At 45.4% G+C, this 23,879-nt stretch overlaps 1 protein-coding gene across 2 annotated transcripts in view; it reads left to right on the plus strand.

The window, feature by feature from the left end:
* Nucleotides 1-23,879, plus strand: part of GK5 (glycerol kinase 5) — a 246,835-nt gene that overhangs the window by 118,794 nt on the left and 104,162 nt on the right. For both annotated transcript variants that reach the window (XM_085633633.1, XM_085633634.1), the window contains 2 exons: nucleotides 13,832-13,893; nucleotides 14,010-14,083. In XM_085633633.1, the coding sequence (XP_085489759.1) occupies nucleotides 13,832-13,893; nucleotides 14,010-14,083 (136 nt within the window). The remainder of the gene's footprint in view (nucleotides 1-13,831; nucleotides 13,894-14,009; nucleotides 14,084-23,879) is intronic.

Raw genomic sequence — 23,879 nt, forward strand, 5'->3', positions numbered from 1 at the left:
CCATCATGTGGTAAATATTTCTCCTTTACCGGGACTGAATTTGATACAGGAACATAGTAAAATAGCTCAATGAAATGAGAGGCAGAATCCGTGATATTAGAGTTTCAGAATGGGCTTTATTCCAATAAGCGATTATAATCGGATGCTTCAAGTTCCATCACCACGGGAGTTCAGGAAGTGAAGTACATACTTTATTGACAAGCAGTAACTTTTATAATACATACATCATAATGAAGTGAATACAGTAGGCGTAACAATTGATAAGGACATTGACGTTTGGTTTGCGTAACCGAAAATGGGTGTAATAATGAGTAAAAAGGAACATGATTGGCTATGATGTAATACATAGGTGGATCTATAAGATAATACTTGGCATTGATGCGCGCGCAGCAGTCTGACGTGTAATTGACGTGTAACTAGGGGGTGACGGGGACTTGACATTTAGCTCTACGTGTGGAGACAAGAAGTCTGGGGGGTCAAGTCAACCTAATCCCAAATCATATCTAACATCCTATGTTTAAAGAACTATGTTATCCACAAAAGAAGGACTCTCGGACAGAATCTATTCTATACTGACTGTGCGTGCGTGTACAAGCGTCTAGGTGTCTACACTGAATGCGAGGGGGTAGGAATATTCCATGGTAACAGGGCTATGAATTACTTGCATGAGGACAGAGAAGATGGGCCTTTTTGCTTGGTAACTGGAAGAATGTTTACTTAAGCTACTAGGCAGGAATGCATCGGCTGAGGGGGAAGCAAATAATTTGAAGGTGAAATACAGTTCTTGGCAGAGAATAGGCTGATGTCAGGCTTCGTGAGCCGCGCAGAGAATGAGACAAAGTTCATGGTCACAGATGCAGGCTTGAACTGGAGCTTTCAGAGGCAGAAGGAAAAGGAGTTCGATGACAGAATCAGGGCCTACTTGCCTGGACTGTAAAATGGCATAAGTGAACCATATAAAGCCGGTGGCCTTTCATATTTAGGAATGGAATATCCAGCCCATTTATGGCGGATCTGACAGAGGACATGTTGACGGTGGACGCACATGTGTTTGCGTCATCATTACTGGAACTGGAGGGAGCATACATGTACTTGCGACATGCACATAGAACCGTTGGGGTCCAAGATAGGGGACATAACTGACCAGAAAAATCCATATTTCCACAGCGCCCGTGTCTGGGCATGATAATTAAAACCACATGGCAGCGGTGCGCGTAACAGACACCAATAGGCCATGGGCGGAGCAATGCGCCTGCCTTTGGCCAATTGCGTACTGTCTTTTATAAAAAGACGCACGCAACGGCCAGTAGCCTGGGCCAAAAGGAAAAGCACACGCACGAGCGTGTGCGATTCCTAGGTCCATTTCTAAACCCCCTACAAGAGGTCTCTTGCTGCGCGAGCAGTGCTAAGCACTGCAACGCTAGGCGCGAGACCTAAAAAGGAATTTGTAAAGATCTGGGCATTGTACAGCATCACACAGGGGGACCTCAGGGCTTTCTTGCACCACCAAACTTACTAGATCCTGGAGATGGTCAGGAGGAGTTAATTCTCCTTTGTTTTCTCTTTGAAAGTAGAGAAGACAAGCTTCTGCCGAAGTATTTAAGAAGAACTGACATGATGGTAATAGTGAAAATCCTACAATCTCTGATCTTTGCCAGGCAATGCACAGAAAGTTGGTCTCTGAAATTCTAAATTTTGCATTTATTATGACTTAAAGTAACGGTGAATCTCTTTCCTTTTACCTAGTCTCTCTGAGAATAGGATTACAGTTCATGAAAACATGAGCAGCCCGAATGGAGGTCCAAGACTTAATAAGACTTGCTTTGGAGGGGGGAACTCAGCCATGCTGGTTTTACTAGACTTGCCTGCTGCACTCAACACCATCTCTTACGCAATTCTAATTAAAAACACTAGGGGAGATTGGTGTTGGGGTTAAAGCTTTAGGCTGGTTAAAAAACTTCCTGACCGATCGAACTCACTCAGTACAGCTTGATCTTTTCAACTCCAGAACCGTTGCTGTAGACAAGGGGTGCTCCAGGGATCATCCTAGAGCTCCACCCTTTTTAACATCTATGTGGCCACCCTGGCCAAAATAATAAGAACTTGCGGCTTTGATGTAATTTCGTATGCAGATGACACACAACTTGTCATCACGATCGGGCCCAACCCGTAATTCACTGAACTCAGATTCAGGAACATATGACTACGGTGGCTTCTTGAATGTCAGCCGTCTACCTCCAGCTGACTCCAGTAAGACCAAGATTCTGATTTTTGGGAATGCCCGTTCAGTTGAGTCTAATGACTGGTGGCCCATGAAATTGGGGCTGACTCCTATCATCAATTAAGACTTGGCGTCTTAATTGATGATAACTTGTCCATGAAAGAACACGTGAACTGAATCTCTGGATCATTCTTTGGTCTGTTGCATATGGCTAGGAAAGCCTTCTAATGGCTACTTTTGCAGACTAGGAAATCCCTCACCCAGGCACTCATTGTGAGTTGCCTGGATTAAGGAAATGCCCTAATGAGTAAAATAAATCAGGGCCTTTTTGCCAAGCTCCAGGTTATACAAAACACTGCTGCCCACCTGATCTGCAACCTACCTTCTCACTCTCCTTCTGAACCCACGCTAAGATCCGTGCACTGACTTCCCATAAGAAAGTGTGCCCTCTTTACTTTTTTATGTCTGGTCCATAATTATTTACATGGAAGTGGTCCATGCTATCTGCGAAACAAGCTGCAGTCCTACATCCAGACATATGGGCTGCCTTTTTCTTTTCTGGCCCCCCAACATTGGAATCAGTTGCCATTACATTTACGCTCCTGCGCTGACCTAGTTTGATTTTAAGAAATACTTTAAAACATAGCTTTTTCATCTTTAAATTCGATTTTTAACCTCCAACCTGTGTGATTGCTCCAGCACAGAGAGAGACCCCCTCGGGGGTGATACACGTGCTTAATTAATTCAAATAACATCAACATGGAAAGCGGTAGTTGATTTCACGTGAATGAATGATGGAATCTACAGTACGTGTGAGTAAACAGACGGTGGTTGCGCATTCCAAAACAGGGAGTATCCTTTTATAAGCTTCAATCCATATTGAAAGATGAAAATATTCACAAATGCATTCTCCAGAAGTGACGAGTGGGGAAATGTAGAAGTGTCACCTATGCATGCTGACATCAGTTCCTTTCTTTACGAGCCTTCAGACATGGATCTGGAGCTCTATTTCTCCCATCTTTGAGTTTTTTTTCCCAAAAATGTTTTTTTTTTACCAGTTGGTAAGGGAAATAAGTCCCCTCCCAAAACAACAGGGTTTGAACCTTGTAGGGACTGTTGCAACCAAATATCTGTGACAAATCTCAACGAGGTATGCCTCTGGTACATGGGGGCTGAACACGACTCCAAGGTTTACACCAACCATGCCCGGATGATCTCGAAGGCCATATGAGCCTGTAAAGTAAAACTTCATGTCACCAAACATTAGAAGACTCCACACCCCGACTGGTCAAAGTCAAAAGGAATGTCAGGTTCTCGCTCCTGAAGTCATTCCCGTTGCAGATTCAGGTCTTCGTTGAAGTCTTTGAGCCTGTGTTCCGATCCTTCTGGAGCTCAGCTAACGTTAATGACTCTAATACTTTTCTTTACCACGCAGCAGAGTTCATACATTACATCAGCTCTTTGATTGTGATTCTGACAATGACTATGATGAAGGGGACACATTTGTCCCACAGTATGTGGAGGCAAATCGGTACGCACAATTACAGCATGCCAGTAGTGTAAAAACCTTTACAGGCAATGGACTTGTCTCTTCCCCCTGAACCTACCACAGAGGAAAGTGCTTGTTTCGCCATTGTTATGCAATGAGCTGTCGAGGTCCTTGACCTGCAGCTCCCTATCATGCAAATAAAGACCAATGTCCTCACATGGGTTGTTAAGTCTGGCCATCCACCTACTGAACCTCTCCTGCCATTTAACAAGTCTCTTACAGATACCTACTTGGGCAAAATCATGTTCTGGGCCCCCAGTCTATAGGCAGATAGCTTGCCATGCAGACCAGCACTGGGTGACTCTAACTTCCTGATTTATCACCCACCACTGGAGAGATTGGTGGTACAGGTGTATACCAGCAGACTAAACCCTTATGGCGTTCCTACGACCTCTCCTTGTGACCCCAAATGCATGGAGACCTTTGGCAAGTGCATATTTTCTTCTGCCAGCCTTGCTTTACGATCTTTCAATACCAGCTACCTCCTGCATAGCTAAACCCATGTTTTGTGGGACATGGGAGGGCAAATCCTACTGCAGTTACGAAGGACCGATGGGTGTCTTTAGTCCAAACCATCCCGGATGGCTGCCATGCAGCAAAATTGTTTTTTTGGTCTGGCCTAGACACAACCAGTTGCTTAGGTTGGGAAATGAACACAAGTATGTTGCTTCAGCGTCACAACTGGATGAGGTCTACAGGCTTCTCAGGGTATGTCCGGGTATCCTTAATGAACATGCCATTCAATGGCTCCCACCTCTTTGGTGAGAAAGTGGACTCTGCCCTGGAACACTTTAAAGAAAGTCATGCCAAGGAACGCACTTTGGGGTTGTCTGACCCTCCCAGGTACTTTCTTCATCAGTTCTGTCCCTTTCCGGAATATGTCAGGGATTTTCGTTCTTGCCAGACCTCATCACTGGCACAAAGCGGTACAAAAAGGGGTGGTGATGGACGGAGCATCAGAGTCAATCAAACTTGTGAGACCTTTCATGGGCAAAGCCGCGGCTCCCAGAGACCGTGTTCAGGACATCAGGGACACCGTGCAAATTAGTCCTCCACACGTCCGGCAACCGCACCTGCAAAACCACTTTTGTGTGTCCTTTTCAACACGTATCCACACTGTAGGAGACAGAATCAGACATTTCCTCCAACAGTGGCAAGACATCGTTTCATAAGCATGGGTTCTCCAAATCGTCCAATGGAGCTTCACCCTCCTATTTCTTTCTACCCAGTCGCACATTCCACCCCCATCAATTTGGTTGATGGAGGATCACATGTCCATTTTGTTGGAGGAAGTGCCTGCCCTTTTGGCCAGAGGAGAGGGTTCTGGCCTTGGAAGTAGGAACTGTGTATTACTCCCGTTACTTCCTTGTGCCGAAGAAGGACGGGGAGGCTCTTGTCCTATTTCAGATCTTTGCACTCTAAATGCCTATCTGTGGAAGGACAAATTCAAGATGCTAACGTTGGCCCATGTGTTGTCTGCCCTAGATCCTGGAGACTGGATGGTAGTGTTGGGCCTGTAGTACACATATTTCCATATTCCTGTCCTGCAGGTCCACAGGCTTTATCTGTGGTTCACAGTGGGCCAGGAGCATTTTCAGTTTGCGGTGCGGCCTTTTGGCCTTACTAGTACCCATTAAGTGTTCAAGAGGGTGGATGAGCCAGTCTTCCCTTACCTTGATGACTAGCTGTTGAAGGTGGGCTTGCCCCAAGCAGTCGTAGACCGCCTCTAGATGACAATGAGCCATCTAGCATCATTGGGGTTCACTGTCAACGTGCCGAAGTCACACATGACTCATTTGCAGACACTCCATTCATTGTAGCCATCTTGAAATGGTGTAGTTTTGGGTCTTCCCCCTGGAGCAGAGAGTTATGGCATTCAGGCTATGATCCTGATGTTCAGCCAATTGGATCTCAGTGAGGATGACGTTGAAACTGCTGGCTGCTTGCATCCTGCTAATCAACCAAGCCAGGTGGCACATCCGGGCTCTGCAGTGAGGTCTGAAATCCTAGTGCACATAGCACCAGGGTACTTATCGGATTTCATTCAGGTTTCCGATGAGAGTCCAAAAGGTGTGCAGTGATGGCTTCTAGATTGCCATTGGGCCTGTGGCAGACTCCTCTCCTTACCAAACCCAATGTTGACAGTGGTGACGGATGCATCACTGCTCAGCTGGGATACCACCTGGAAGAGGTGGGGATCAGAGGGCTCTGTTCTTCGGCGTAAACCCACCTTCACATCAATTTGGTGGAGTTGCAGGCAATCCACTTAATGTTGAAGGTTTTCCTACCATGCACCAAAGGGAGGGTAGCATAGGTATTGTAATTGTATTGTAATTGCGTTTGTATAGCGCTTACTACCCCCGACGAGGCATCAAAGTACTTTTTCAGCGAGTAGCATGCTACTCCAGGACCCATAGAGGATTAGTGTTGAATTAATACAGTGAAACATGCAAGTACATTTTAAGTGGTGGATAGGTTAGTCAGTTATTTGGATTCGGAAGGATAGCAGTAGGATAAAAGTTTGTATTTACATAGCGCTTGTTACCCCTGATGGGGTGTTGAAGCACGCTACTCCAGAAACCCATAAAGGATTAGTAGTGAATTAGTATCGTGAAATATGAAAGTAATTTGAGTGGTGGATATTAGTCAGTTATTTGGAGTGAGAAGGATGGCGGAAGGATATAAGGGGAAGAAAGGTTTGCATTCGTATAGCAACTGTTACCCCTGATGGGTATTGAAGCGCTTTTCTGGTGAGTAGCATGCTACTCTGGAACCCATAAAGGATTAGTGTTGAAAATTAGTATAGTGAAAAAATATGAAGTCATTTGAGTGGTGGATATGTTGTTCAGTTATTTGGATAGAAAAGGGTTGGTGGCAGGATAGAAGAGGGAAAGAGGTTTGTATTTATATAGCGCTTGCTGCCCCTGATGGGGTTTTGAAGCGCTTTTTTGGCGAGTAGCACGCTTCTCTGGAACCCATAAGGATTAGTGTTGAATTAGTATGGTGAAACATGACATTCATTTGAGTGGTGGATATGTTAGTCAGTTATTTGGATTGAGAAGGGTTAGGGAGAGGTAGAAAAGAGAAAAAGTTTTGCATTTATATAGTGCTTGTAACCCTGATGAGGTGTTGAAATGCTTTATTGGCGAGTAGCACGCTACTCTGCAACCCATAAAGGATTAGTGGTGATTTAGTATAGTGGAATATGGAATTTGAGAAGTGAACATGTTAGTCTGTTATTTTGATTGAAAAGGATAGTGGAGGGATAGAAGAGTTAAGGATGCTTTTTTTTAAATTATTTCTTTTTTTCAGGTCATAGCAGTAAGAGGAAGCTTTTGGATGAGCAAAACGGGTTTTGGAGGGGAAGAGTCAGAGGGGAGAGTTTAGAAAGGTTTGTGTTGGGGGATCAGTATAGTAAAAGAGGTGTCAGATAATGCAAGGAGGGGTAGAGTAGGAGAGAGTCTAGAAAGGGTTATTTTGGGGATCATAATAGTGGTATGGGGTTTGGAATAAATGAGAGAGTGGATGTAGAGGATATATTGATAGATGTATAGGGTGAGAGATAGGGTAGTGCATTGGAAAGAGTAGTAGAAAGGAGTTGGAGATGAGTCAGAAAGTTGGGCTAGAAGATATATTGAGAGAAGTATAGGCTGAGAAATAGGGTAGTTAATTGGAAATGCTAAATTAGAAGAAAGTTATAAATATATAGATTCATAAGTACATTGAAAGTATATAGATGCATAAAGGAGGTACGTATATGCAGATTAAATATATTGATAGAGGTACAGGTTGAGAAATAGGGTAGTGCATTGGATATGCTTTTTCAAGAGAAAAGTAACAGCCACACAGATCCAAGTGCATGGAGGTACATAGATGCACAATGGAAGCAAGTACATGTATACCAAAGATATATATATTTGTTTTTAACAACATAATTATTCTACATGTTTATACAAAGCAATACACAAAGATAGGTACATATCTATAGTGAAAATAAATGCTTATATACAGAGGGATATGCTGTAAATTTCTGTTTGTGTATGGTGCTTATGTGCGTAAGAGCCAATTCTTGAGTAGTTTTCTGAAGATAAGGCGGTTGTCGGTGGATCTTACGTTGGGAGGGTAAAGAGTTCCATAGTTTGGCTGCTTGAACAGAGAAGGATGTGCTACCCATGGTTTTTTTCTTGTATTTTGGGATTTTGAGGCGAGATGCTCCCACCACTGCCATGTGGTACTGCAACAAGTAGGGAATGGATCCTGTGACTTGAAGCTCTGCTCCTCAGGAAGTGGTCAATTTGCCACAGCATTTCTCTTGTTGTGAACCTAAACACCAGGGCAGACGAACTCAGTAGCCAACTCCTAGCTTATTACGAATGGCAGTTACACCTGTAGGTGGCGCAGGGCCTTTCCAGCAGTGAGGAGAACCCTGGCTCTATCCTTTTGACCCCTTCAAACAATAACATTTTTAACACAATTAAAAGAGGAAATATGTGTGCTCCTCTGTTGTGGGAGGTTGATTTTCTGAAGATACACAAAGAAACAGATCACAAAGGCCCAGGTTTACTATTGATTAGTGTGGGTGTTGCACAACGCTTAGGACCCGATTCACAAAGGTAATTTATATATGTAGAATTATTCATGTGTAAATCTAGTAGTAACTTTACATTTGTTGTTGTATTCAACATTTCAAAGTTTAAAGTAACTCCTAGTTGCAGACATTAATATGCCCACCCATTAGTGGAGCTTATTGGAACAGGATTTACAAATGTAAATGTTACTACTCCTAATGTTTCACATCAAGGAGGAGGTCGCATCACCAGGGCAGATATCTCCCTATGGTTAAGTATAGGGAAATGCCCTATAGTTTTATAAACTTAAAAATATAAATATATATTATTATAAAATATTAATGTAATTTTTTTAAATGTATTTATTTTACATCTAGAATAAATACACTGTTACAGCATATTACCTTAAATGTGCATTAAATTATTCATTATTTAAAATACTTATTTCGTTTTTTTAAATCCCACCCACAATAACCTTTTTATTTAATATGTATTACAATATACTAAAAGGTATGCATAGAATTAATTTACTTAATAATGGCTTAACACTTTTTGAAATTATAGTTTTACTATTAAAATACCATAACTATTTATTTTTAAGTAGCATACTTATTATATTTTCTAAATAAACGAAACATATGCATTTGTTTTAAAAGTTGATTTAAAAAAAAATATTTATTTTAGTATTTTCCTAATTTTCTCTGAAAGTGTATTGCAATAACTGTGACTGGCCATGTGTTTTTCCTGGACTTACTCCAGGGCTAGGATGGAGTACATTTACAACTTTTTTGGTACCTTTTTCGGCGTCGAAATTTGAACACTTTGTTAATGGCAATAGGCTTACTCATGTGTGGGTGGGAGTTGCATGTCCACCCTAAAAAAAAACTCTCCCAACTGCCCCCCCCCCTCCCCCCGTTCAGGTGTAAGTATTTCCCATTTTCCGGCCACTGCCCCCTGTACCTCCCACATTTACTATTAAAACGTAGACAAACCTGTGGAGAGATCGCCACACTTGTTGCTGTGATCTCTTCATAGAAAATATAGGAGAGGCAGAGATCTCTGTATGTTGGTTTGTAAATTGCATTTTGTAGTAAATAAGTAGTACTACTATTTTATGTACTACAATGTGCAGTTTGTGAATCAGGCCCTATCGGCGCTTCACAACGCAAAGTATAGCAGACTGCAGTACTGGTCAATTTTGTGTGCAAAATGAATCTTTGCGCTGAAAGTTGACTTGAGACCACCATCATATCGCCTTGGATCGCCAGCCGCCAAACCCCTTCTGACCTATGCAAAGAGGGCACAACTGCCTGGTCACATCACAAGAATCCCTAAGATTAAAATGAAATCAGGTGCAGTAGATTTAATCAATGCAAACGTACACATTTTATGCAGCTTGCCCTCGGATGATTGGTTGTGTATGGATGCTTGTTGTGAATTGGCGAACCTTGAGAACAGTTTAATGTGGGACATTCCTCACTTGCATATAAATGGTGTTGTGAGCACGAGAACAGCAAATAACATCATCAGTGTGCTATCTTACATAAATATGATGATGCATGTGATTTTTTCAGTGAAAATAGTTCTCTAGAATTAATTAGTTCTTTGAAAATCTATCACAGAAAGGATCAGAAGGTTACAAATTCACATTTCAACAATAAACTATTCCCTATTGTGTAGTGCTAAGTAATAGTGCGCAAAGGGTAGTTACTTCCTACAATTTCATAGAAGACTGATGGTTAACTGTCAATTAGGAGAATGGTGCCACAGAGTACCACATAATATGGTAGTATGATTTGCTATGGCTTCTAGCTGTCCACTCTAATGATGCTAGTAGTATATGTTGATACTACTCATCACCATGTATTTTCACTGATTGGTTTTGAGAGGCGGCTACACCCCTTTGATCCTCGGTTCCAAATTGGAATCAGTCCATATATTTTTGCTATAAATAACATGAATGGGGAAGAGAAAAGCGTGATTTGCCACATGATTCTATTTAACACTGAAAGCCAATCCTTCATCTTGTGATAAGATAAGTGTTTCACTAGGTAAAAAAAACTGCCTGCTGTTGTGTGCTGCAACACAAAGCTGTTTTTTGTCCTCGCGTCCAATGGAATGCAAAAATCATGGGCCGTGACTCGCAGTCCCTCGCTGCCTCCCACGAGTCACATGGACAAATGTCAGCAACGTTTTGCTCTGTAATGTTATGTTTTTAGCAGATGTACAATTATTTAGTATTAATTCATTAGCTTATTGAGGACAAAGAGCCCTGCGTATCCCTTTTTAAATCCCAATAGTTGTATTATCTGACTGTCTTTTTACTAATCATGATGGATTTTTCCCAAGCTCTGGTGGGTGAGAACACAAAGCCAGTATGAATATGTCTGTGTATGTGAATGGTACTGGTTCTGCCATGAATTGTTGTGTGCAGTGCTGTGCATGCTGAGCGGTGTGCCCACAGAGCTTGCAATCCATTCTGCCCAGCCCACCTGTAGTTGTACGGTTATTTTCACACATCTGCAACTGTGGAGTGTGTGCACGTCAACTGGGAATTCTGACTGTGGAGGTCTCTAATGGCAGTGCATATGTAGACAGTGGTGGCTCCTCTGCTAAGGCGGAGGAGCGTCGCCCCACTGCTTTTAGCAGTGCAAAGAAGGAAAAGTAAAGTGATAAGACAATGTTCTCATTTTATTTTTCATTCTGAAGTAGGTTTTGGGGCGTGCGGGGCTTTGCTGCAGGGGGTGGAGGAAATATGTGCACTAAGTGCACATGATGGTTTGGCTGGCCCTATTGGGCCGGCCAAACCGTCATGCGCACTTAGCATGTTCCCCACCAGGCTGTAATGCACAGCCTGGTGGGGAACGTGCACAGGCTCCCACTGCCTGTCTGAGCGCCGAACCACCGCGCTCAGACCAATAACAACACTGCATTGCAGCATTGTGATTCGCTTAGGGGAGCCTGTTTGTGCTTCCTATTTCAGCCAGACCAAGCAGACGACGACGATGGAAGATAGTTGGTGGCTTTGTAAGATAAGTGCTATTTCTTTCTAAACCCCCTCTCATTCCTCCCCGCCCACCACCCTCGTTTAGTACCAGCCGCGACTGTATGTAGGCACTGCAAATATAGAACTATTACTGCCGTAAGCGTGACTCAACTGCAACTCCAGGGGCTTGGGAGTGACAAGAGCCTTCATACACTGTTCTTCGTCCTCTGCTCCACAGCTTGCTGGGGGATTCCCTGGAGCCTCTTATGGTCAATCCGACACTTCTGGGCTTGCACAAGAAAGATTGATAAACAAAACATAAAGTTGTTGAAGGAAATATAAACCAGCATTTGCAATACAATAGATCTCGCATTTGTCAGAGTTGGCGCTATCGGCGTTGTAAATGACAATGTCTTTTATCTATGTGTTTTGCTTTGGAGTGTAGTGGATGTATGAACAGAGCCACAACTGCAGTACTGTCTTGAGGACTTAGAATGAGGAATTACAGACGGGACCAGAGAAGCAGCTGCAGCACTGTCTAGAAGGCTTCGAATGAGGAATTACCGATGAGCCGAGAGAAGTAGGTAGCTACTCTATGTAGAGGACTCATAGTGAGGAATTACCGACGGGGCCAGAGAAGTAGCTAGCAGCACTGTCTAGAGGACTTACAATGAGGAATTACTGACAGGACCAAAGATGCAGCACTGCCTAGAGGACTTAAAATGAGATATTACCAATGAGACCAGAGAAGCAGCTAGCAGCACTGTCTAGAGGACCAAGAATGAGGAATTACCACTGGGAACAGAGAAACAGCTGCAGAACTGTCTAGAAGATTTAATATTCGGAATTACCAGTGGGACCAGAAAAGCAGCTGCAGCACTGTCTAGAGGACTAAGAAAGAGGGATTACCACTGGCAACAGCAGCCACTTTTGTGACCAGTTAAAGAATACAATTTACAGCCATGTTTACAGAAACGAAGCAACAGAGCTCCGTTTGAAGGAAACATAATTAATGCTAAAAGTGAAAGTTTGGGTGAAAGGGAAGTAAAGTCTAATTTCTAACTTTGGTACTGCTCATCTCGATCTTCAGTTACCCAGACTCTGTAGATCATAAGTGAAAGCTAAGGTGCAAAGGGGAGAACAGTCAGAGAAATGTTGGGTGGGAGAGGAAGGCAGTAACACTGTTTAGCTGCTTGCGTCTGCAACATTTCCCGAACACGAGGCAGGTAATAGTAAAAATGGTGTGTGAAACGAAATGAAATGGACAGAACCGAAATAAGCCCTTTAACAGAGACAGTCGCTATGGGAGGGAACGACAGACCAGAAGGAGGGAGAAATATGCATGATTTACCATTCAAAAGTAAGGAATTTATGAAAGGCACCCTGAACAACCAATGACAAGCGATGAGCCGGCTTAAAGCCCATGTACTGAATACACCATGCCTCGCAGAGCAGCGCATGCGTGCTGCTAGGCTCAAACATAAAAAACAAATTTGTCTTTGTGTAATGTAACTGGTGCTGATGTAAGGCCGTCCAATAACTTTGGGGCGAGTTTGCGCTATTCAAAACTGCAAAAAGTAAAAAAAAAAAAAAAACTCTTTGAACTAGAGACACAGACATTGAGAAGGAATGCATTAAGGAAAGTAAATGTGATGCAAATTACTTAATGGTACTTCTTTCACTGGAGCCAGCACTAAAATCTGGTCTATACAAAATGTAGTCCAAATCAATTGACTTTGTCTGGCCTTTTGTCAGAACATAGTAATCAAGTGATTCCATGCCCTGTGTGACACCAGCTAGTCCTGACTTTTTTTGCAGACCGCTCTCTGCATTCTGAAACATGCTGTTTTCTTTTTCTCATTAAAATGTATGGGTTTCCATGTGCTGCATGGTAGTAAATTTGCATGACAAGGAGAATTTTTCCTGAGGGTCGAAAATCCAACCTCTGAAACTATGCAAATATTCTCACAGGTTTATGATAAAAGAATGTGATAGTGTTTTTAACTTGAAACACTTTATGTATGAACTACTCTCAACATAATAAGCAGTTACTGAGATATTTTCACGTAACTTGTGCAGTCAGGCTACACAGGGTAGGCCCAACGCCATGTTATCTTTTGTCACACTAGTGGATGGCACAATAAGTGCTGCAGTCCACAGGTGACAGTTAACTTTTCATGCCATGGATGTATTTCTGCACCATATACCATGACCATATAGAAACATTAAATACTTAAGCCAGGAATAAGCCACTTTCTCCATGTTTTAGGGATCAGAGCACATACACTGGGAGCTGGACATCAGTGCCCTAGTGTACAGAGTCTAAACGCCAGCAATAAAATAGGGTCCAGCAAACGGCAAAACATTGGGGGGGGGGGGGTAGATCATGTAGAAAAGGAAGATTTCCTACATATTCCTTCAGAATTGTCATAACGCTCAGCATCACTACGGAAATTTAAATTGTCCATTGTATCTGTATTTATGGTTTTTTTCTGTTCCACACCCAGGTTCCGTGTATGCTACTGATTATTCAAATGCCAGTACTACAGGGATATTCGACACTTATCAGGTTGGTGCCTTGTGTGTGTTAATTTTATTTTTGTTTTCTTTTGCATAATAGAGAATAATGATATTGTGTCTAAAGCAAGATTTTTCATCAATTACTATTTGCTTATATCTTTTCAGATGTGTTGGAGTTCATTTTTCTGCTCAGTGCTTTCAATACCAATGTGTATCTTCCCTCCTGTGATGGACACAAGGTAAGGGACAAAAATTGTTGCTCGTGAGTGAAGATATTCAGAAGTGCTCTCAAGTTGTCCCATGCAAGACATGTGTAGCTCAAACAGTCAAGGGTTCTTTTTTGCATTCTGGAATTTTTAATTTTCTAAAATCTAGATTTGTATTTAGATTACTCACCATAATTAACCCCTTCGCTGCTAGGCCTTTTCCCCTCCTGTGTTATGCCTTTTTTGGGCTATTTGGGGTAGTGCGTGCTTAGGCCCCTGTAACTTTTTGACCACAGTAGGTATCCACGCCAAATATGCGTCCTTTTCTTCCAACATCATGCGGATTCTAAAGGTACCCAGGGTTTGTGGATTCTCCTAGAGGGTTCCCAGAAATTAGTCAAAATGCAGCAAAATTTTGTTTTTTTTGTGAAAAATTGGAAAAAGTGGCTGCAAATGAAAGCGTCTGGGTTTTTCTCTGCAAATGATATCAAAAAAGGGTTTGTGGGGCTGAAATCACCATTTTTTCAGCTTTTAGGGAATGACAGATTTTTGTCAGAAATCCAACATTTTTTACACAGTTTTGACATTTTTCTGGGACATACCCTATTTTTGCTATTTTTTGTGCTTTCAACCTCCTTCCAGATAATGGTAGAAATGGATAGAAAAGCAATAATGGATCCTGGAAAGCTATACATTTTTGAAAAGTAGACAGAATTCTGAATTCAGCAAGGGGTCATTTGTGTAGATCCATCAAGGTTTTTTTTATAGAAACTAACAGTTAAATATAGGAAAAATTAAAAATTTGTTGAAAAAAGCAGCCTTTTGAGTCAACGTTTTCACCTGTAACTTCTTCTAATTATAACATCTCTTTGAAAGCAATGTACCGTTACATCCGGTGGACCTTCTTGGTTGTGGGGATATATAGGACTTGTAGGTTCACCAAGAGCCCAACGAACCCAGAGTAAAAAACTGTGCAGCATTTTGTAATGTTTTTTTTTTTGTTCCGGGTATATAGCAATTATTGTGGGAAAATGTATACATGGAAAAATCGGTATGAAAGACACCTATGTATTTCTGAAATGGGAACAAATTACAGAGTTTAGAAACAGTGCATATTTGCACATTTTCGAAATTGGGAGTACTCATACTTGCATGACAACTATTGGTCATTTTTCAAAATGACTTTTTTTTTACACAATGTCTTTCATTTGGAAGGGAGAAATGCATCAAAAATCAATAGCTAATAACAGTTGCTTTACAAATCTGAACTACCCTAAGTCTCCCGATAAAAATGGTACCTCACTTGTGTGGGTAGGCATAGTGCCCACGACAGGAAGTGGCTCAAAACCTAAGGTGAACACACCACATTTTCACACTGAAAATTTACACTTTTTTTGCGAAGAGTCTAGCTGTAGTTTTTGAACCCTAGCCCTGCCGGCCCCTAGGGAAACCTAGCAAACCTATACATTTTTGAAAACTAGACACCCAGGGGAATCCAGGATGGGGTGACTTGACTGCCTCCCACCATGGTCTGTTACCCAGAATCCCTTGTAAACGTAAAAAATTGACAAAAAAAACACATTTTCCCCACATTTCTGTGATGGAAAGTTCTGGAATCTGCGTGGATCCACAAATTTCCACCCACCCCGCGTTCCCCAAAGTCCTACGAGAAAAATGGTACCTCACTTGTGCGGGTCGGCCTAGTGCCCGCGACAGGAAACGGCGCAAAACGCAACGTGGTTTTGCAGTGAAAAATGACCCTTTTTTTGGCAAAGTGACTAGCTGTAGATTTTGAACCCTAGCCCTGCCGGCACCTAGGGAAACCTAGCAAACCTATATATTTTTGAAAACTAGACACCCAAGGGAATCCAGGATGGGGTGACTTGACTGCCTCCCACCATGGTCTGTTACCCAGAATCCCTTGAAAACGTAAAAAATTGACCAAAAAAACCACATTTTCCCCACATTTCTGTGATGGAAAGTTCTGGAATCTGCGTGGATCCACAAATTTCCACCCACCCCGCGTTCCCCAAAGTCCTACGAGAAAAATGGTACCTCACTTGTGCGGGTCGGCCTAGTGCCCTCGACAGGAAACGGCGCAAAACGCAACCTGGTCACACCTCAATTTTGCAGTGAAAATTGACCCCTTTTTGGCAAAGTGACTGTAGGAAGGTGGATATCTGACTATGGTTACCCCCAAATTTTTGCCTAGTGTCTAGCTGGTTTTTCGACTTAGTTGGCCTGAGATCCTGCCATTCAGGCTCTCAGGCTATCTGCTCTCTCTGTAAAATGGACTCCATGTACCCTAGGTACATACCCAATTGGTTGGATCACCCTGTCAGCCCCTGTACCAGTGTACACTAGGTACCCAGGGCATTGGTGTATCCAAGGCCTGCCAGGGGCTGAAGCATGTATTATGCCACCCCAGGCTTGGCCTAACAATCTGACACAACTGGCTGATCACTCAGCTGGGGTAAGTTGGTGTAATCACCTCTTACTTAGGTGTAGTATACCTATACCTAAACTTAAATGGGACACCTGGTAACCTATAAGTCACTCCTATGGCAGGCCTTAACAATCCTGAAGGCAGAGTGCTTGGTTCCATGTGAGATGGTGCTCTGGCATGAGCTGAGCCTGTCTGCAGTGGTCGGAACAACTTCCTTCTACTGTTTCCAGATATCGTCATACCATATACTCTTAAGTGCATTATGAACCTCGCGGTTAAATGCTATCTTTGGTTTGGCTTTATCAAAACATGTCGAGTAAGGTGTCATACGAATTGGAATACTAACCCCTCGCCAATTCTGGCGACGGGGTTAGCATTCCACCCTTCTAGAGGGACACGACATGTACAGTACCTGAAACCCGGGTAAAATCAGACATAGCCTCAGCTCCACAAAATGGATGCTGCCACCACAGACACAAGTCTGCCCTCCTGCTGCTGGGAGTCCTTCCAGCTTGGGAGGTGTGGACAAAGGGTTTCCTGCCAGGGGAGGTGCGTGCACCACCCCAGACAGGATTTTGTGTATTGGTCAGGTAGGGCTTGAAAGAAACCAGACATGCCTGTGGCTCACAAGGAGCCTCGGTGCATATGCCAGTTCAAACCGGTCCTGGGGCACACCAGTCCCGGGCCTGGGGCGAGCTGGACAAAGGATTGGGGGTGTAACCACCCCCCTTCCTGGTCCCACCCATAGGGAGGGACCTAGCAGGTAGTCCGGCCCCTAGAATCCGAATAAAGGTAGGAGCTGTGTCCTAAGACTTCAGACATCCTGGAATCAACTTGAAACTAAGAAGAAGACGGGAACTTCGACATTCTGCTGCACAGAAGACTGAAGAAAATCTCCCCTGTGGTCAGGGAGTGACCACCTTGCTAACGCAAGCACCATCCAGCGAATCACCGTCTGCTTTGCCGCCGCCTCCCGCCGGAGCCCGAGCCCAGAGACTGACAAGACCTGGACCTCCAGACCTCTCCCCGCCCGATCCACAGTCCCTGAAAAGAGGAGACCCGTGGAGGCACCGAGACACGTGGAGCCAGCCATCTTGGAACGACTACGACAAGCTGACCAGTGCAACAACCGAGGCTCCCTCCAAGTTGTGCTTTGGGTCCTGAGAAGCCCAACCCTCGAGCAGCATCTGCACCAAAGGTGAGCCCTCCAGCATCTCCACGATCTGCGTGGGGCCCTTCTGCATTTTGCCACTCGACGCGCCTAACCGGTTGCTGGCCCGCTGGCTAGTGGCCATCTTGGCGACGAAATCTACGACAAACACCGCTGGTCTGGTTGCTCCAGACTGGCCCTTGCTCCCCTCCAAAGGAGCAATCCCTCTGACCTTGCTGGTCAGAACCAACAGCTGATTTCCGAATCCTTCTACAATTGCTTTTGCCAAGGCTTGTTTGCTTCGATCAAGTCGCCGACACCGCCGACAGCGAGAGCCTGCGTGGGACAGCTCGTGAGCCGACTCCTGGACGTCGTCGACCTTCAGGGACCACGTGGCTGCGGAGACAAGCTACCCCTCATCACCTGTTTGCACCCGACATCGCCTGGTACCCACCTGGTGCCACGCTGGTCACTGGCTAGTGACTGTGAACACTGTCCCCTCTGCTTACAGGTCTTCAACATCTCCGATCCACTCTTGGATCCACTGCATCTCTTCCCGACCGACCGCCTGCAGCATCTTTGTCCCAGGCTCAACGGAACAGATAGAAGAAACCCGACGCACTTTGAGGCCTATGCACCCGCTTCCTGTGGGTGAGGTAAAGCTGGTACTCCGGTGCCCATGTGTAGTAATACATCTCTAGTGCCTGTGTTCCAAATCTTAAGTTCCTAGGTCATCCGGAAGATTCCTTTTGCAGTAACTTTGTACTTTTTACGCACCCATTGAAACCTATGGGAGCCCGCGTGTGACTATTTGCTCTGCACACGCCACCCGTGGACCTCCTGGTCACTAACTGACGTTAGCTCCTTGTAGGCCCAGCGATTCTAGAGGCCCTAGGCCTTTTCCCTTGTCTGTTCGTGGTACTTATACCACTATTTTAGTATATGGTTCGAGTGGCCACCAGGGCCTATCCATATAAAGTGCAACTTCTGTGTATTCTGTGATAATCTTGTTTGACGATTTGTGCTCCTGTGCTCATAAAGAGACTAGGGGTTACTTTGAGAAATAAATACATATATATTTTGAATATATATCTGTGTGGTGTCCTTTCATTGGTATAAAAGGGGGTTACTATTGGTAAAACAGCTTGCTTAACACGTTTCACGAGTTTAGCCTCAAAGACTGCTTAGCCTACGCTACCACTAGGGCAGCTAGTCCAAAAAGGTTGACTTACAACCACACCATAAGGGTTGCTTGGCATGGTACAAGGTGGTCACTAGAACTAGTGAACAGCATATACCAGGCCAACTTCTCACATTGGTGAGCAGCGGTTGGATTTGAGCTTGCTGTGTTTTACCATTGTAATCTCTTGGTTACCAATTGAAAGATCACATAGGTACCTGTAGGTACATATAAAACAAGATTAGATATACTTAAGTTCTACTGAACTTAGTTGTTGTAGAGCAAAGGGAGTAGCACACCCTGACTACAACTACTAGATAGGTTTAGTAGGTAAACCCAAGTGTAGGTAGATTGCAACACATCCACCCACACTTAAGAGCAATGGCCGGGGCAGAGGGGTCCACTGTACCCATCTCTGTTGAGAGTGACCCCCAGAGGGCACCATCCAGCTTTGCTACCCTTAACCAGAATGAGCTCAGGCATTTGGCAACTCTTAGAGGCCTTAAACAGCCCAAGAACCCTACCTCTGCTGAGCTCAGAGAACTCTTACAAAATGATGAGAATCAGAGAGAACTCAGGAAAGCTTCCCAGTTAGCCCCCTTAGGGTCAGGAACAGGAGGCCCCCCTTCTGAAGATGCCACAGAGGTACCCCCTTTCAATAGTCACCCCTTAGATGGGATGCCTACCACAGAGGAAGAAAATGATGGGGATACAGATGTGAGTGGGGATGAAGGGAGAACTAGCCCAGTGCCAAGTGTTATACTTGGCCCAGCTAAACTAAGGCTATTGGGGACTGACAGTGGGTTCACCCCATTGGATCTCCCCAGTGGACTTAACACAGGGCTTGGAAGGCAAAGGAATCGCTCAGGTGACTCCAATGCTTCCCATGGCTCTAGAGGCTCTCAAGGTCACTCCAGAAGGAGACTGACCACCCCTCAGAGGAAGGAACATGAGGCCAGAATGCAGGAAGCCCAGCTGAGGATCAGGAAGCAGGAGCTAGAAGTAGCCCTGATGGAAGAAAAACTGAGCAAGGCTAGGCAGCATAGAGAGAGTGGGTCTATACCCACTGGTGGCAGCAATGTCCCTAGGGACAAAGATAGGGTCTTTGACAATAGGAACCTGTCCAAGATTGTGCCCCCCTACAAAAGTGGGGATGACATCCACAAATGGATGACTGCTCTTGAGAGAGCCTGCAAAGTGCAGCAGGTTCCTGAAGACCAGTGGGCAGCAATCTTATGGCTCTCCTTTGAGGGGAGAGGCAGAGATAGACTCCTCACTGTTAGAGAAGAGGATGTCAGAAATTACAGAGTCCTGAAGAGTGTCCTAGTTGATGGGTTAGGCTTAACCACTGAACAGTACAGGTTAATGTTCAGAGACACCCAGAAGACACAGACTCAGGACTGGTCTGAATATGTGGAATGTGCCACTAAGGCTTTGGAGGGTTGGTTGCTGGGAAGTAAGGTGTCTGATTATACAGGATTGTACAATTTGATGATGAGAGAGCAGATTTTAAGTAATTGTCAAAACCAGCTTCTCCATCAACACCTGGTAGACTCAGATTTGACCTCTCCCCAAGAATTGGGAAAGAGGGCAGATAAATGGGTCAGGACCAGGATCAGGCCTAAAAACCAGGGTGGTGACCAAAAGAAAGATACCACCAAGCCTCAAGAGAAGGGTGGGGATAAAGAAAAAGAGAAACCTTCCTCAGGGCCCCAAAACTCCACACAGGGTGGTGGGTCCCAAGCTCCCTCCTCTACCACAGCTAAAAAGCCCTACTGCCATGAGTGTAAAACTCCTGGGCATTGGAAAACTGACAGCGGTTGCCCAAGGGCTAAAAACAAAACTGTTCCTCCAATTACTCCTGTCACACCACCTATTACTGTCAGCGGTAATCCCCCAGGTGGTGGGAGTGCCCCCAGAAATCTGGGTGGGTTTACTTGGGGAACACAGGGGGACCCTGGCTTAGCCAATTCCCCTACAGCAACCACTCTTGTCTGTGATGGTGGCATGGGGTTTGCCAACTTCACTGCCTGTCCCAACACTTTGGGGAGGTACAGACAGGAGCCCTACATCAATGGTACAAAAGCTGAGGCCTACAGAGACACTGGGGCTAGCATCACAATGGTGGCCCATTGGCTAGTTCCCTCTGAGCAGCTTTTGCCCGGTTTCTCCTACCAGGTGACTAACATTGATGGCAAACAGAACAGTCATCCCATGGCAGAGGTATGTCTCAGCTGGGGAGGGGTCACTGGCCCTAAAAGGGTAGCAGTGTCCCCAACCTTGCCTGTAGACTGCTTACTGGGGAATGACTTAGAACTCTCAGCTTGGGCTGGAGTTGAACAAGACACCCATTCTAAAATGGTAGGCCTTTCACAAAAGGGTAGGGGGGTTGTGCCATTCACAACCCCTGTCCAAATAGATTTCCTCCCTGAAAAGGTTGGAAGGGCAGTGGTAGCCACAGCCCAGGCACAGACAGACTTCCCTGTAGGGACTGGCAGAGCTGTGACAGTCACAGCTCAAACACAAACTGAGTGCCCCCCTGAAAAGGTTGGCAAGGCTGTAATGGTCTCAGCCTATACTCAGACTGACATAGGTGTAGTGAAGCCTGAAACAATGGATCACTCCACACAAACTGAGAGTAGTGGGGAGGAAGAAAAGTCTCCCTCTCCCCAGACATTAGGAAAAGGTCAGCCTCCTCAGGGATCTGACCTCACCCCTTGTGAAGGAACTGCCCCAGAGGTAGCCAGGCCTGGCCTGGCAGAGCCTCTGATGTCAGTGGCCCCTTCCAAGGTGGGATCCAGTCTGGTGCAGGTAGCCTGCCTCTCTCTACCCTGCCTCAGTCAGCCCAGGGCTGCAGAGGTCAGGGAGGCCAGTGGACCCCCAGAGGGCCCCTGTCCACAAGAACCCCCCCATCAAAAGAATGAGGATTGCCTGGCTAGTAGCCCTAGTCAGGTGATGGGTAAAAACATTCCTGAGGGATCTCCTTTACAGGTAGTTAGGGACCTCCCCCAGGGGGATTCTGTTGGGCACAGGCAAACATGGGACCTTAGGGCCCCAAACCTGACCTGTCCCTCCAGTAAGCCCACAAAAGGGACCCAGCCTCCAGCTTTAGGTAGCCAGAGGCTGACCCTGAGAGCACAGTGCAACTCAGTTAAAGAAAGAAAGGCATCCATGGTGGAGGATGATTGGAGGAAGCTGAGGCCTCACTTTGAGGACACTCACTTCAGTACTCCATCTCAACACCAGCCTTTTACTTTGCCAAGACACACCACAGGTAGAGATTCCCTATGGTGGAGACCCTCTGATACCCTTAGGGTGAGGGATTGCTTAGTGGACCATGAGACAGGGGGTAACCATGCCAGTGCTGGTTCCTCCTTATATGGCCACTTGGGCAATATAGGCTTACCTGGTCAAGGTCAGCCTTATCTCCCTTCGTTTCGGGGGGGGTTGTGTAGGAAGGTGGATATCTGACTATGGTTACCCCCAAATTTTTGCCTAGTGTCTAGCTGGTTTTTCGACTTAGTTGGCCTGAGATCCTGCCATTCAGGCTCTCAGGCTATCTGCTCTCTCTGTAAAATGGACTCCATGTACCCTAGGTACATACCCAATTGGTTGGATCACCCTGTCAGCCCCTGTACCAGTGTACACTAGGTACCCAGGGCATTGGTGTATCCAAGGCCTGCCAGGGGCTGAAGCATGTATTATGCCACCCCAGGCTTGGCCTAACAATCTGACACAACTGGCTGATCACTCAGCTGGGGTAAGTTGGTGTAATCACCTCTTACTTAGGTGTAGTATACCTATACCTAAACTTAAATGGGACACCTGGTAACCTATAAGTCACTCCTATGGCAGGCCTTAACAATCCTGAAGGCAGAGTGCTTGGTTCCATGTGAGATGGTGCTCTGGCATGAGCTGAGCCTGTCTGCAGTGGTCGGAACAACTTCCTTCTACTGTTTCCAGATATCGTCATACCATATACTCTTAAGTGCATTATGAACCTCGCGGTTAAATGCTATCTTTGGTTTGGCTTTATCAAAACATGTCGAGTAAGGTGTCATACGAATTGGAATACTAACCCCTCGCCAATTCTGGCGACGGGGTTAGCATTCCACCCTTCTAGAGGGACACGACATGTACAGTACCTGAAACCCGGGTAAAATCAGACATAGCCTCAGCTCCACAAAATGGATGCTGCCACCACAGACACAAGTCTGCCCTCCTGCTGCTGGGAGTCCTTCCAGCTTGGGAGGTGTGGACAAAGGGTTTCCTGCCAGGGGAGGTGCGTGCACCACCCCAGACAGGATTTTGTGTATTGGTCAGGTAGGGCTTGAAAGAAACCAGACATGCCTGTGGCTCACAAGGAGCCTCGGTGCATATGCCAGTTCAAACCGGTCCTGGGGCACACCAGTCCCGGGCCTGGGGCGAGCTGGACAAAGGATTGGGGGTGTAACCACCCCCCTTCCTGGTCCCACCCATAGGGAGGGACCTAGCAGGTAGTCCGGCCCCTAGAATCCGAATAAAGGTAGGAGCTGTGTCCTAAGACTTCAGACATCCTGGAATCAACTTGAAACTAAGAAGAAGACGGGAACTTCGACATTCTGCTGCACAGAAGACTGAAGAAAATCTCCCCTGTGGTCAGGGAGTGACCACCTTGCTAACGCAAGCACCATCCAGCGAATCACCGTCTGCTTTGCCGCCGCCTCCCGCCGGAGCCCGAGCCCAGAGACTGACAAGACCTGGACCTCCAGACCTCTCCCCGCCCGATCCACAGTCCCTGAAAAGAGGAGACCCGTGGAGGCACCGAGACACGTGGAGCCAGCCATCTTGGAACGACTACGACAAGCTGACCAGTGCAACAACCGAGGCTCCCTCCAAGTTGTGCTTTGGGTCCTGAGAAGCCCAACCCTCGAGCAGCATCTGCACCAAAGGTGAGCCCTCCAGCATCTCCACGATCTGCGTGGGGCCCTTCTGCATTTTGCCACTCGACGCGCCTAACCGGTTGCTGGCCCGCTGGCTAGTGGCCATCTTGGCGACGAAATCTACGACAAAC

This window comes from Triturus cristatus, chromosome 11 (assembly GCF_964204655.1).
Source record: "Triturus cristatus chromosome 11, aTriCri1.1, whole genome shotgun sequence".
Lineage (NCBI taxonomy): Eukaryota > Metazoa > Chordata > Amphibia > Caudata > Salamandridae > Triturus > Triturus cristatus.